General features: G+C 40.3%; 1 protein-coding gene across 14 annotated transcripts in view; it reads left to right on the top strand.

The window, feature by feature from the left end:
• The window catches only part of celf4 (CUGBP, Elav-like family member 4), a 1,199,286-nt gene that overhangs the window by 986,927 nt on the left and 196,497 nt on the right, over nt 1-15,862 (top strand). For all 14 annotated transcript variants that reach the window (XR_011960940.1, XR_011960939.1, XM_072573094.1 and 11 more), the window contains exon 6: nt 11,347-11,490. Coding sequence is in view for 12 of the 14 variants with exons in the window: in XM_072573094.1 (XP_072429195.1) it covers nt 11,347-11,490 (144 nt within the window). In the remaining 2 variants the exon portion in view is untranslated. The remainder of the gene's footprint in view (nt 1-11,346; nt 11,491-15,862) is intronic.

Below are 15,862 nucleotides of genomic sequence, written 5' to 3'. Positions count from 1 at the left end.
TCATGCATACTCTGTCTCTCTCTCTCTCTCTCTTTCTCTCTTTCTCTCTCTCTCCCCCTAACATGCACATACACACATATAAGTTTCTGAGGTGAATTTGCACTTCAAGCAGAATGGATAGATGGAAAATCTCATGCATCACAATAGGACCCATCAAACTCCACAGCCAATGAAAAAGCATACAATCTGTCAATCTTTTTTGTAATCCATGTGACATTTTATAAATTTCTATTTTGGAAATAGAACCAGTCTAACTCAAGATTGGAATACATATAGACTCTAACCTCACACCTTAATGCGTTGTCTGAGCTGAGATGTCACCTTTTCTTTATAAAATCTTAAGTTATCTCAGGTATGTGACTTGCAAGAAGCTCTGGGATTTACATATTAGTGAAGCAAAACCTGCAACCCATTCTAAAAGATGAAAGAGTTAACAGCAACCTAGGTTTGTTCAATATATCGTGTCAGTGCATGACACTATGATCTTTTGCTATAAATTCTGTGTCCTATGATCCTACGCTACTAGCTACCTGATGAAGAAGCAGTGCTCTGAAAGCTTGTACTTCCAAATAAACCTGTTGGACTATACCCTGGTGTCATGTGCTTTTTAACTTTGTCCACCCCAGTCCAACACTGGCAGCCATAGAAAGCAGAGAGTAACGTTGGAAGGTACTTTTCAGAATGGAGATCAGTTAATAGTGGTGTTCCCCAGGGATCAGTGCTGGGATCTTTGTTCTTTGTAATATATATAAATGATCTGCAGGAAAATGTAGGTGGTCTGATCAGTAAGTCTACAGATTACATGAAAATTAGTGGAGTTGCAGAGAGTGAGAAAGATTGTCCAAGGATATAGTGAGATATTGACAGATTACAGATTTGGCCAGAGATATAGCAGATGGAGTTTAACTGGACAAATGGGGATACTGCAATTTGGATCAAGTTCAGGTGCGAATTATACTATAAATGGTAGAACCCTTAGAAGCATTGACATACAGACAGATCTGGGTGTACAGGTCCACACATCCCTGAAAGTGGCAACACAGGTGGATAAAATGGTCAAGAAACATACAGCACACTTGCTTTCATCAGCCAGGGTATCAAATATAAAAGCTGACAAGTTATATTTCAGCTGCATAAAACTTTAGTTAGGCCACATTTGAAATATTGTGTGCAGTTTTGGTCACCACTCTTCCAGGACAAGGATTCTTTGGAGAGGCTGCAGAGAGCTTTACCAGGATGTTGGTTGGTCTGGAGAGTTTTTGTTGTGAGGAGAGGTTGGATCAACTCAGATTGTTTTCACTGGAAAGATGGAGGCTTAGGACTGATCAGATAGAGGTTTACAAAATTATGAGAGACATAGATAGGGTGGATAGTCAGAGGCTTTTTCCCAGGAAAGAAAAGGCCAACTACAAGAGGGCACAGATTCAAGGTAATGTTTAGGGGAGAAGTGCAAGGAAAATGTTTCACACAGAGAGTGGTGGGTGACTGGAATGAAATGCCAGTGGAGGTGGTGAAAGTAGGCATGTTAGCAATGTTTAAGGTATATCTTGATAGACATATTAATGTGAAATGAACAGAAGGTTGGTAACTGCATATGGGCAATAAGTAATGTCTAAATAAGAATTAGGAATGCAGGCTTGGTGGGCCGAAGGGAATGTTCGTCTGCTGTATTGTGTTGTATTATTGGATTGTATAATGTCTAGATGGTAGTAACCCACAGGACATTAATGGAGGGTAATTGCTAACCTTTAACATTCATTATTAATAACTTCATCAAAAGTAGTTCAGTTCCATGATTCTTAGCATTCTGATTCCTCATGAAAAGTTGCAAGAACTATTCTAGAGCTGCCTTCATGAATCAATATCAAAAGGTAACATTAACCTGTTTCGACTCGTAATGCAATACCCCTGAGATACAGCGAGTACTTGATCATCTATGTTAATAACTGCCTATTTTAGGCAGATGCCAGGACACCTCTGAAACCATATTGAGGTGTGCAGCTGTGTTTTACGCAAGCAGACACAATCAAAAAGGCATTACAAGGATAAATGACAGAAAAAAAATTAACATATTTTATTGCAGTTTGTAGGCTTGTGCTGATCATCTTAAAGCTTTTTCAAATTTGACTGCATTTAACCAGAAGATTGCAAGGCCACAATGGCTTGAAACCAAAATTCTCTTCCTTTACATGGTTAATCGAACTTGTATTATTTATGAAGGATCATATTAATTGGAAATGTTAACTCTGCTTCTCTCTACAACTGCTCCCTGACCTTCTGAGTTTTCCCAGCATTTACAGTATTTTCTCATTGTTATTAATTGTAGTTGCTGTGTGGTTCTTGAGATCATACCTGAGTGGTTAAAAAGAAAACACAAGAATCTTTCCTGCAGATTTGAAAAGAAGATTAAATTCAACAACTTCCACTTGTATAGCATCTGTTAGCATTGTGAAAAATCCCAAGGTGATTCATAGGAACATGATCAAACAAAGGAAACATAGGACAGGGTGGGCCTGTATACATTGGAGTTTAGAAGAATGAAAGTTGATCTTATTGAAACATATGGTATTGTAGGGTTTTGACTGAATGGATGCTGACTAGATGTTCCCTTTTGTGGGAAAGACTAGAACTAGGAGACATGGTTTAAAATAAAGGATCTCCCACTTAAGATGGGGATAAGATGCATTTTGTTTTTGAGGGTGTTTAGAACTCTTCCCTGAAGAGTAATTGAGGGAGATCATTGCTTTTAAGCCAAAGGTACATTGATTCTGGACTAATGAAGGATGAATGAAATAGTTATGTTGGGTAGGTGGGAATGTGAAGTTGAAGCCACAATCAGATCTATGATGATACTACTGAATGGCCAACACCTGCTCCTAGTACATATGTCCTTGTTTATGTGTCATTAAAAGATCAAAGGATCATAAGACCATAAGAAAAAGGGCAGAAGTAGGTCCCTTGGCCTTTGAGTCTGCTCTGCCACTCAAATAAATGTGAGGTGCTGCATTTGGAAAGGCAAATCAGGACAGGACTTATATACTTAATGGTAAGGTCCTGGGGAGTGTTACTGAACAATGGGGTACAGGTTCATAGTTTCTTGAAAGTAGAGTCGCAGGTAGGTAGGGTAGTGAAGAAGGCATTTGGTATGCTTGCCTTTATTGGTCAGTGCATTGATTATAGGTGCTGGGATGTTATGTTGCATCTGTACAGGACATTGATTAGGCCATTTTTGGAATACTGCATGTAATTCAGGTCTCCCTCCTGTAGGAAAGATGTTGTGAAACTTGAAAGGATTCAGAAAAGATTTACAAGATGTTGCCAGAGTTGGAGGGTTTGAGCTTACAGGAAGAGGCTGAATAGGCTGGGGCTATTTTCCCTGGAGTGTTGGAGGCTGAGGGGTTACCTTGTAGAAGTTTATAAAATTATGAGGGGCATGGATAGGGTAAATAGACAAAATCTTTTCCCTGGGGTGGGGGAGTCCAAAACTAGAGGGTATAAGTTTAAGATGACAGGGGAAAAATTTAAAAGGAATATAAAGGGAACTTTTTCACATAAAGGGTGGTACGTGTATGGAATGAGCTGCCAGAGGAGGTGGTGGAGGCTGATACAATTACAATATTTAAGAGGTATTTTGATGGCAATATGAATAGGAAGGGTTTAGAGAGATATGCGCCAAATTCTGGCAAATGGGACTAGATCAATTTAGGATATCTGGTTGGCATGAATGAGTTGCAACAAAGGGTCTGTTTTCATGCTGCACAACTCTTTGACTGTATGACTCTAAGTATTAATTGAGTAGAATTGATCAATGCATACGTGGAATGGGCATCTTGCAAATGTGTTAGTTATTAGATTAGATTAGATTACATTACATTACAGTGTGGAAACAGGCCCTTTGACCCAACAATTCCACACCGACCTGCCGAAGCGCAACCCACCCATACCCCTACATTTACCCCTTACCTAATCTTTTCAAATAACAAGAACAGCACCAAAAGCTACATGGTTGAATACATAGATCATTATTCATGCTTGTACTATTGTAACTATGCCTAAATTATTCAGACAACACTTAATCATTCATTATGAAACAGAATCCCTGTAAAAAAGATGAGTGACCACCTGGGCAAATTGTACAACCCTTGCATTGAAATGGTTTGCATGAGCCAAACAGCCTTTCTTTTTGTCCCTTCTAATGTTCATGGATTGTCTTCTCTGTGGAACATTTATGCAAAAAAGAACTTGTAAACTTAATTGCCATCCCCTGTAGTTACTTGGCTTGCAAATGAATGTTAAAACAAGATTAAAGTAGATTAGATTCCCTACCATATGAAAACAGACCATTTGGCCCAACAAGTCCACACCAACCCTCTGAAGAGCAACCCACCCAGACCAAAGCACCTAACACTATGGGCAATTTAGCATGGTCAATTTACCTGATCTGCACATCTTTGGATTGTGGGGGCACACCGGAACACCCAGAGAAGACCCATGTAGACACAGGGAGAACATGCAAACTCCACACAGACATAAGGAAATCGAACCCTGGTCCCTGGAGCTGTGAGGTAGCAGCGCTAACCACTGAGCCACCATACCACCCTTGAACTGAAAAAATAGCATTCTTTAATAGTTCTTGATATATATGACTGGATCTTGCAGAGTTTTGCTTGTCTCGTCCAGAGGAGAAATGAATTGTGTATCTGCTCTGGCTAGTCCAGCTAGAAATCAGTCAGTATGTCTTGAAAGGGGTTAGGAAGCAGACTGAAGCATTGGATATACATTTATTGATAGATGGGGATTGTGCTAGGAATTAAATTTGGTTTACAGATGGAAAAAGACAATTAAACCCAGAGTTGACCCCATAACAAAAAGGGAAAAGATATAGACAGAGGTAATACAGGCACAGAACAGAAATTAGACTCTTTAAATTGAGACTTTGGCACCTTAACGTAATCTACTGAAATGGAATTCCTGAAACAATTTTGAGGATTTTTCCCTTAATCTGGGAGTGTTTCCATATGATGATCTCTCTTTGCATAAAGGTTAGTCATAGGTTTTCATTGGTAAAATTGTGGCCTTTAACTAACACCATTATCAGAAATGTTTCAAGGTTCAATCTGAGTACAGCTGAGCAAGGTCATAGCGACTGTATGTTCACAAATTTTGTTTTGCTGCAAGTTACTGGGTAGAGTTGTTGTTTTAATGGAAGGAATTAAGGAGAAGAATAAAACTGGACTTGAAACTTCTGTTTATTGTTATTGATAATGAAAATAAAATGAAAGATCTAACCAATGAGGACAAAGGAAAGACAATCTATTAATGAAGAAAATTCAAATTGGCAGACTTTCCAGTCACAAGGTCAACAACAGAAATGGCAGAACAAGAAATATAATGATAAAAATAACAAATGGTATTTATGCAGTTGAGCAAAACGTGGTAACATACTCATGTTCTCTAACACAAGCAGTCTTTCTCAGTGAACACTGCTGACTTTTGACTAACATTTGGGAGCAAATGAGTTATTTGCTTAACTTGAATTAATCAAAGAAATTGGCACACCACTTTATTTTACATTGAGGTACAAATTTAATGCAATTAAGAAATTATTCTAATGATGATGAGGAGGAAATGATTTTGCACATTAAAAAATACTTTACTCCAGGATATATAAGATTAAAGAGCATCAGTTGGAATCGTGTCTATATGTTGTCTGGTGAAATTCTCTTTATTGGCTTCAGCAAGTAGACATGTTGAAGGCTGTTTAGAATCAAAAGTAAACTGAGTTCAGATGATCTTTGTTTATTGGCAATCTTCTGGTCCAGGCAATAAATATACTCAAAATAGAAGCATGCATTCGAACCAGCTAAATTGGGCATAAAAGCCCAGGAAGCTGAACTTGATTTATTTGAAAAGGAGGAGACTTCAAGGTGACTTAATTGAGGTTTGAGGATTATGAAGGAAAATTAAAATATTCACTGTAATGAAATATTCTAATACCAGAGGACATACATCAAAATGAGGAACTTAGGATGAACTTTCCCTCCTAAAAGGTAATGGTGTTTAATAAATTGTCAGAGAAAGCCATTAATGCAAATAGATTCAAAAGTCTGTTAGATACGTTTCTGGAGAAAAAAAGGGGAGCTGAATATTCCAAGAAAAAGGCAATATTATGGACATGATTTTGATATTGTTTTAGGTGCAGTGATGTTGGCCATCCCAGCAAATGGTCTGAGAGCCCAGGCTGCATAATCTTACTCTGTACAAGGAATCTAACAATAGGGCTCCCTTGTGTCTTTCAGAAATAGCAGGTTATTAATCTGTTATCTTCGCAAAATTGCTGCAGGTAAAGGCGGGTGCCTGAGGATAGCTCTGCACAGGTCGATGTGGTCAGTCAAAGTAATCCTCCTAAAGGGCTAGAGAAAATAAGAGAGAAAGGATAAAATCAAAAACATAGAAATCATTGTTGAAATAAATTAAAATATTTCTAGCCTTTGTCTATTCAACAGAACAGAGCTCATTCTAAAAAGCCAACATTACATAAAACCAGCATTTTATCCACCTGTTGCTTCCCAGAAAGGTCAAACAAAGGAACAGTACTTTCAACCTGTTGACCAAATTGCTAAGGATTCTGGATTAGTGGTGCTGGAAAAGCACAGCAGTTCAGGCAGCATCCAAGAAGCAGTAAAAGCCTGAAATGTCGATTTTACTGCTCCTCGGATGCTGCCTGAACTGCTGTGCTTTTCCAGCACCACTAATCCAGAATCTGGTTTCCAGCGTCTGCAGTCATTGTTTTTACCTGGATTGCAAAGGAGCTCATGCACACAGTTCATAAAAATCTGCAATTAATCAGAAACTCGGCAGGTCAGGCTTTGTCTGAAAAGAAAGAAATCATGGATCTTTCATCAGAACAAGCAAAATTGAAGACATAACAAAACTTAAATAAATATATAGACAGGGAAATGGTGGGGGAAGGGAAAGAACAAAGTGGAATCTCTGTGAGAGATTAAATGAGGAAAGGGACAATGATGCAAGGCAAAGGGGGTTGGTAATGGGACAGTTCAAACGAGAAAGAAAATCTCGAAGAGGTACAAATGGCAACCCCAGGATAATTATCAACACCAGCTATCCAAAGCTCAATAGAATCCCGAGAAACAGCGTGTCATCTTTCAGTCAGATAGCCACCTGGCCTCACTGTTTTAGTATTGCTCAGAAAAACCACATTTTGTCAAAACTTTTCATCTTTCCCTCATCCGAAAAATTTGCAGATCAGAAAGAACATGCTCGCACTGCACCTGTTTCAGTGCAACAATATAGGTCATTTCAAAGGGCAACACCTTGAGAAATCAGAATAAATTTACCCAGTTTGGCAGATTTAGACTTGGGTTTTATTGTCACATGTACACAAGTACGGGGTACACGAGTACAGTGAAAAGTGTGCAATGTCGCCACACACAGTGCCATCTTAAGTACAAAGTATCTCGGTACAAAATCTTTGTTACAGAAATAGAGAAATAAAGAAATAAGTTAAAAAGTTCAGCACTATCATCTTCTTAGCAAAGAAGTAGAAAAATAAAGAAATAGCATTAAAATATCAAACATTACAGGCCTTCCTTGAGCCATGGGCCTGTAAATGCTCCTAGCTAGGTCTCCCCAGGAGGACTTGCTCTCACTCACCTTGGCCTTGGATGCTGCCTGACCCGCTGTGCTTTTCCAGCACCACACTCTCGACTCTGATCTCCAACATCTACAGTCCTCACTTTCTCCTGGGCTAAGACCCAGCCCCCCACTAGGCATGCCATGCTTCACCACTGCTCACGAGGCTTTGGCCCTGACCGCCATCCCTCGCCACCACCACGTCGTCGCTGACCACTGCTGCTGCCATCTTTTGCCATCTCGCCACTGCTGCCATCTGGGCTCACGCTGGGCCCAGCCGCTTCCACTCTCCGTCACCACCGCTGACGAACACTCGAGGTCCACGCTGGGCTGACTCCCCTCCGTGCTGGGCTAGCTCAAGGTTCGTGAGGTCCACTGCCGATGCCATCTGAACTCAAGAAGTAAGTAAGGAAAATAGAAGATGGAGAAAGAAAGAAAGAAAAGACAGAGAGAAAAAGAGAAGAGAAACAGTCGGAGCAAACAAACTCCAGCTCAGGGGCTCTATTCCGCTGCCATCTGGCAGCTATTACAAGAATACCTGCCTTCTGTCTGCCTGATTATATATGGGAAGCAATGACCTAATGCTATTATCACCAAGCTATTAATCCAGCTACCTAGATTAATGTTGTGCAGACCTGGGTTTCAACCCTTTCAGGCAAATTGTCAAATCTTAGTTCAATAAAAATCTGATGTAAAAGTCAAACATTGACCATGAAATCATTGGAAAAACTCCTGGTTCACTAATGTCCTTTAGGGAAGGAATTCTGCTATCTCTGGCTGGTCTGACCTATATGTGACCTCAGACCCACAGGAATGTAGATGACTCTTAACTGCCCTCAATAAATGGACAATAGGCATGGACAATGGACAGTGTCCTTTGGTAATAGACATGTGCCTAGCCAGTGATAGCCTCATTCTGTGAATGAATTTTTAAAAAAATTGGTACATTCTCATTTACATGTCAGCAGTTCTACCAATCAAAATCCACTTGCGATCCAATCAGCAGTGACCTCTCATACAATATCAATATCTGTTTCCCTTTGCTTCAGTATTTCTTAGAAATTAGTTTTATGGAGTGCAAAATGAAAAGCTTCAGCAAAATGTGTTTCTTTTTCAGCAACACTTAAGCCATTTTACCAAATGATTAACCAACATTTTGTTCACAATCTAATACAGATTTTGAGCGTCCATTGTATTTTGCTCGTGTTCCTCTAAATGTTCCTTTGATTCTTCAGTTATCACATTACCAAACTATTTTATTTAATACATCATCCTTTTTGTCATTTAATCTTTCCTGACGTCCACTCTATCAAAGAATTACTCTTTTTGTGTCTCATCCATTCGCCCTCTATCTGCTTAACTTGCCTCTGTATCTGCTTAAAACCTGTTACATCTCCCATTTTTGCTGGTTCTGATGAAAGGTCATCGACCTAAGATGTGAATGCTGTTTCTGCATTCACAGATGCTGCCTGACCTGAGCATTTCCCACATTTTCTGTTTTTTTTGCAAAAGAGCTGGTTTTCGTGACATTTACAGACTAAATAATAATTGATGCTCCATTATGTTCAGTCATAGCTCACTCTCACCTTTCCTTAAAAGCAAATTGCATCTGCTTGAAATTGTGCTGCATGATAATAAAATGGATGGATCAGTGTCTTCAGTGAAACAGTGGGGAGGAATTTAATAAAAGTTCATTAAGCATTCAAACAGTAACATTCCACAGTAGAATGTGTTTGGGAAAATGTTCACTTTCTCATTAAGATTATATTCAGTTTAAGTATCAAACTATCATTAGATTTATGTTTTGATGTGTTGCATCAAATACAAATATTGTATGTATTGGGTTTATATTGTAACTATTTTCGTCCTGGGCAGTATAGTAAAATTCTAACACAGTTTGACTAACTGCCTTGAGTTACTCTTGCAGCTTCTTAAAATGAAATCTGAAAGCAATTCATCAAAGCTAATCCCAGGATTCCAAGGAATTATATATAAAATAACCAAACCAGTTAACATTTGACAAGAAGTCTTTTCCTTGCTCTTAACGTCCAACTTCTCCCTCAGAGTGTCTTGTTATTATTTTGACAAAACAGTCATAGTTATTGTTCTTCTGACCGTTCCTTCGAAATTCCCAAAGTAGCTCATCCAATTTGTGACTCAGTCTCCTCGCTGCATCCCCATTGTATATTCCTACACTAATTTATTTCTTGTGAAAACCTTGAAAAAAGGAACCCGCTCCCACTGTCCTTTACCATAAATTTAAGGGTTTTGAAACTCAAACTTGGCATCATGTAACCATTGATGTTTTTTACAAAATGTATTTTTTCACTTTTCACCCGACTGGAGGCTTGAACTGTTGCATTCATTCCTCATCTAGCTACCTCTGACAGTAGCTTTCGCACAATTTATAAATGTCAATATTGCTCAGAACTCTAAAAGAATTATCGACATCAGTTAAGACTCAATAGGGTAGAAATTGACCTCCAGGAGTGACTCAAAACACATGATACCAGATTGGATGCAGCACCTATTAAACTATTTCTTTGTGATCAAGGAAACTGAATTTCAGTCATTGCATTTCACCAGTAGTCAACCCAATGTCATCAGGAGAACTTCTAACCCAATCTTCTAATACTGTACACAATTGAAAAAAATAATCAAGATTACAGTTGGTGTTAATTGTATTGAGAAGATCATATTCCCTTCTTCTCAATGCTATGTTCTATCTCAGCAAAATCCACTTGCTTGTCCATGAAAATAGATGAGGTAAAAACAATGACTGCAGATGCTGGAAACCAGATTCTGGATTAGTGGTGCTGGAAGAGCACAGCAGTTCAGGCAGCATCCAAGGAGCTATTCCTGATGAAGGGCTTTTGCCCGAAACGTCGATTTCGAAGCTACTTGGATGCTGCCTGTCCATGAAAATAGTCAGGAGAAAGCGAGGACTGCCGATGCTGGAGCCCAGAGTTGAGAGTGTGGTGCTGGAAAGGTACAGCAGGTCAGGAAGCATCCGAGGAGCAAGAGAATCGACATTTTGGACAAGGGCCCTTGAATGATTCCTGATGAAGGGGTCTTGCCTGAAATGTCGATTCGATTCCTCTGCTCCTCGGATGCTGCTTGACCTGCTGTGCTTTTCCAGCATCGCACTCACGACCATGAAAGCAGTCGGCTTGATTGAAATAGCAGTTTTTAACAAAGCCATGCAATATTGTGGTGGAGTTCCATTTGGAAGAATTATCTGGTTTCATTGCCTTGTGCCCAACTGTCAAAATGCCACAATCCCTGGAGAGTTTAAGAAAACAAATTCTCCTCTGGATCTGTGAACAGAAATGTGATCTTTTATTGACTACAGTAGCAGTTTGAGCCCAAATAAACAGACTCGAAAGTAACCCAAGGGTGAAATGGGATTGTTTGAGAAGATACTATTGAAATAAAATCGGGATGTGTTGCAGTGCAGACAATTTGATTGTCTGATAACAGGGTGATAAGTCAGAAAAGAAAATGAACCACAGTTTGTTTTCTCTGCGAACAACACTAACTTGTTTTTCACCAGTTGAACAAGCGCTATCTTCCTGTCCTAAATCAAAGTCAAAAGTAGCAGGAGCTCAGTAAGACTGCTGTGAGGTTACACGGGGTCACAGTTGTGCTACTTGACACCTCTATTGATTAGTTTCTTTTCTTTCTGCCTTTCAGGGTGCATCTTCGAGCCTAGTGGTAAAATTTGCAGACACCGACAAGGAACGCACAATGCGTCGCATGCAACAAATGGCAGGGCAAATGGGAATGTTCAACCCAATGGCAATCCAATTTGGTGCATATGGTGCCTATGCTCAAGCAGTAAGTATCACTTTATTTCATTACAAAAAATCAAGTGCAATTTCTAAAATATCCGTGCATGTTGTTCCTGACTATTTAGGGTGTGAAAAGGTCTGGCAAATTGAATTAGAACAGGAATAATTTATTTTTCAGTAAAGTATTACTGATATGCAAATCCATAATTATTATAGATCGATACATCTCTGTATGTTACAGCTGTATTATATATTCATATATCTATATTACATCTGTATAATTTTCCTCCATGTTAAACATTCAAGTCAGAAAAGTGTAACTGAGCAGTTGCAAATAGTAGATTTCTGTAATCTTTCCTTCAACAGCTTAAATACCCAAGCCATTTAAAGTACCATTGTTACCATGGGAACATTTTCTTGTGAGACAGTCATTTATAATAGTAGCAGCACTCAGTGACTTGATTGCACGATCAGATACAACTAGCACTACTAATGATTTTAAATGAAAAGTTCATCTAAAATTTGGAAAGCCTCAGTGTTAAGAGTTTGTGTTGCATTAGGATGGATCAAGGAAGCAAAAACAAAATGCTGGTGCCTCATCATTCCATCCACACCTCACATAGCTGACCTTGCAGTGTGATGTGAGGTCTGCTAGTTTAAATATTTTCTTGGTGCTCTTGGCATTTTGTGAATGCCCAATCATGAATTGGGTACACCGTTATGATCAGAATTTTGTTATCAATCAGAAAGACATATTAAAATGCACTTGGCTATTCTTAAACTACCAGGAATTGGATATATATGGACTCCAAGAAGGCACAGAGCAGTGGCAAGAACCAAACTGGATAGCTCTTTCAAATAGCCACCAAACTCCCAATGTGCCAAGGAGCTTTGACAAAGGGTCAGTTAGACTAGAAACATCAGCTCTTTTCTCTCCTTACAGATACTGCCAGACCTGCTGAGATTTTTCAGCATTTTCTCTTTTGGTCCTAATATGCCAGTTGGCTTCCAATGATATTATTTCATTTCCATTTCATGGAACTGAGCCAGTTTTTGATAGTGGATATTGGCTCAGGCCACAACAAGCACAATCTCTGGAGGCCAGGAAGCACTGAAATTAGGATTAACTCAATGGAGAAGCTGGAGCTGAATAGAGAGAAGCTATGTGATTCTTTGCGGTGTTTGTTTTATGCATTAGTTTAAAATGGCTGTTAGGATCTGCAGCAAGAGTCATGGTGGGGAATGAGAGAGGAGGGTGACTCTGAATAGAGCCCCCCACTGCTTCTCGAAATGGAGACTTTCAATCAGGTGAGGAAGGCCTTTGAGCAAGGGAACCACTCACTACTCCTAGTAGCTTTCAAGCAACCCTACACAGGTCTGCTTATGGAGGGCCCCAGTCTGCGGCTTGGTTAACATCAGCAGCGGTGGGTGAGGCTTTTAAATGGGAATGAATTGCCTATTAAAATGCCTCAGTTGCCCATGGGATGGGAAGAGTGTGCATGAGTGTGCCCACAATGGATCTAATTGGGATGGAGTTGAAAAGGTGGCATGGTCCCCACCTGCTATCATCCCATTTAAGTGAATGCCTCCTCCAATTAAACTCGCCAATGGGGGCAGCACTGAATACTGCCCGAGGTTTTCGGCTGAAAGTTGTGTGGATTTAGATCATGGTTAGAGGAAGCTAATCTCAGATTCAAGCAGTAAACTGAAGAGTTAGATGTCTGGACTTAGCTCAAAATAATAAGTAATGTGTATAGAAAGACTAGTGTTAGAAAAAAAAAATTCTCAATCAAAATCTACATGTAAAGAGAAAATATCAAACATAAAATGCTGGCAAGCTTCATCAAGTCAGGGAGCAGCTGTTGAGAGAGAAACGTTTCTGCGGAGAGGTCATAGGTCTGAAACATTTTTTGCACATTCATTGGAAGTGTTTTGTTGAGTCCAGTCTGTCATGGCTCAGAGTGACTTTTCTCGCACTGTCTTCTGCTCTACACTTCATTAGTTATTGCATCTGTGCTCTTGGGTGCCATTCTCAGGGAATCGTGTGGCAAGCAAGGGGGTAGAGCTTGCCAATGCGATGAGCTTTCTGCTTTCACAGCTCTGGCACTATGTTTACAGCCCAGCTGCACATTGCATCCAATGCTGCAAGCCAGGAATGAGCTGTTATACAGTGCTGCTCAAAGGCTCATCGACAAACACTTGCACTGTTACCTGCATCACGTCCACTCAATGGCTCTCACCTTTTCAATCTACTCCTTCTTTCAATGCTTCTGATCATCCATTGGGAACTCCTCAGCTAATTCTCTCGCTTCATCACTAAGTGCTCTTCCATCATATTCAATCCCTCTCTTTGTGTTCTTGCAGGAAACATTAGGCCACAAGCAGGCGGAGAGATCTAAGCCTAGCAGTTGGCTTCTGGAGACACATCAGGCTTCTCACTCCCATTGAGGAGAAAATTCTGGCTTTGGCCAGAGAAGAACACGATTGCTCATGATGGATGGAAAGAGCTGCAATGGACAACTGACTCAGTGAGCTTCATTGTGTGCTCCTGTGCTGCTCTTCCCTACGTTATCATTAACCTGCAAAGGCTTTTATCCTTCTTTGACAACCAACTCCTTTTCATTTCTTATGTGGGTACCTGTGGTACCTGGTGAACCTCTGATAAGGAGAGTTCAGTACCGAAACCCTTCAAGCCCAGCTGCACCTCCGAGGAGGAAGTTAGGGAACTCCCTCAAAGGATGCCTTGGTAATGCTCTCCCTATATCCTACACCAACTCAGAGACATTCACCTTCGTAGCAATGTTCCCTCTGAACAACAGAAGGTTCCATGGATGCCAATCGGTGAACAGATACACTTCCAGTAATGGAAGCTACTGCCTTGCACAGGTCTCAGAGACCCACACAGTAGCAGGAAAAAATAGAGAGAACTCATTAGATACTCCTCCTACTCTAGATTCAGTGGCGCAATCTGTGAACACATTGCTGACGATCTCTGGAGCTGGTCAAAGAACAACTGGGCTGGGCCCCTGGCACTCAGAGGACAGAAATAGACTGGGTATCTGTCATCATATCCTGATGAAGGGCTTTTGCCCGAAACATCGATTTTCCTACTCCTTGGATGCTACCTGACCTGCTGTGCTTTTCCAGCACCACTCTAATCTTGACAGTGGGCACCTGTTCAGTCCCGGCAGAAGACTGTTCTTGGTCATTAAATATGTTGTTCAATTGCACTGATAGGCGTATGAACATCAGGCAGTTTGTCACAGTTAGATGGACCAAAGGATGAAGAAGATAAAACATTATCAGCAATGTGCTGGCTTCAGTATGTATGTCTCCATGGACAGGTTAGTGAATACAATGGAGCGCCAGGTCCAGTACTCTCAATACAGTCCATACCTACACACAGAACTGCAGTCCATTGGTCAAGGGATATTGCTCCGGAGGCAGTGCAACTGGAGGATTCTGTTCTCACTGGCTTTGTCAACAAAGTCGCAATCACTGTCTCCTTCTGTGCTGTCTTTGGAGAAGCACTAAGGTCACATAGCTCCATGGGAAATCCCTTAGCAGATAATCTGTGGGTAATATTAAAAACAGCACAATTTTATTGTTATTTTGAAAGCGAGAATAAAACAACAGTGTATAATCTAAATGCAGAAAAGACTGCATAAACTGCAACATAAAGGATCTGGGAGACTTGTGTGTAAAACACAGAAAACTAGCATACAGGTGCAGCAGGTAATCAGGAAGGCGAATGGAATGTGACCCATTGGAGTATAAGAGTAGGAAAATGTTACTATAACATTCCAAGGTTTGAGTGAAACCACGTCTGGAATACCGTGAGCAGTTTGGACTTTTATTTAAAGAAACATATTGTTTCATTGGAGCAAGTTCAGAGAAGGTTCACTAGGATGATCCCCAGTATGGAGGCATTGTCTTATGAGCAAAGGCTAAACAGGTCAGGATTCTACTCCCTGGAGTTTAGAAGAATGTGAGGTGATCTCATTGAAACAACCAGGATGCTTAAGGGGCTTGACAGGGTAAATGCTGAGAGTCCAGGACCACAGGGCACAGTCTCAGAATTAAGGGGCACCATTTTATGACTGAAATGAAGAGTAATTTCTTCCCTCAGAGGGTTTTGAGTCTTTGGAAGTACTTGTCACAGAAAGCTGTGAGGGCAGATTCCTTGTGTGTATTAAAGGCTGAGATAGATCGATTCTTGACCAGTCAGGGAATCAAGGATTATGGACAGGAAAGCGAATGTAAAGAGTATCAGATCAGCCAGGATCCTATTGAATAGCAGAGCAGATTGAGGGCTGAGTGGCCCACTACTGTTCCTTTTTCTCATGGTTTAATAGTCTTATAAAGGAATTGCAGAACCCTGACGTCCACAACAAGGAAGCCTCATGTTATGCCCTCAC

This window comes from Chiloscyllium punctatum, chromosome 1, assembly GCF_047496795.1.
Source record: "Chiloscyllium punctatum isolate Juve2018m chromosome 1, sChiPun1.3, whole genome shotgun sequence".
Lineage (NCBI taxonomy): Eukaryota > Metazoa > Chordata > Chondrichthyes > Orectolobiformes > Hemiscylliidae > Chiloscyllium > Chiloscyllium punctatum.
The sequence above is the reverse complement of the archived record's forward strand: the minus strand, read 5'-3'. Positions and strand labels throughout refer to the sequence as shown.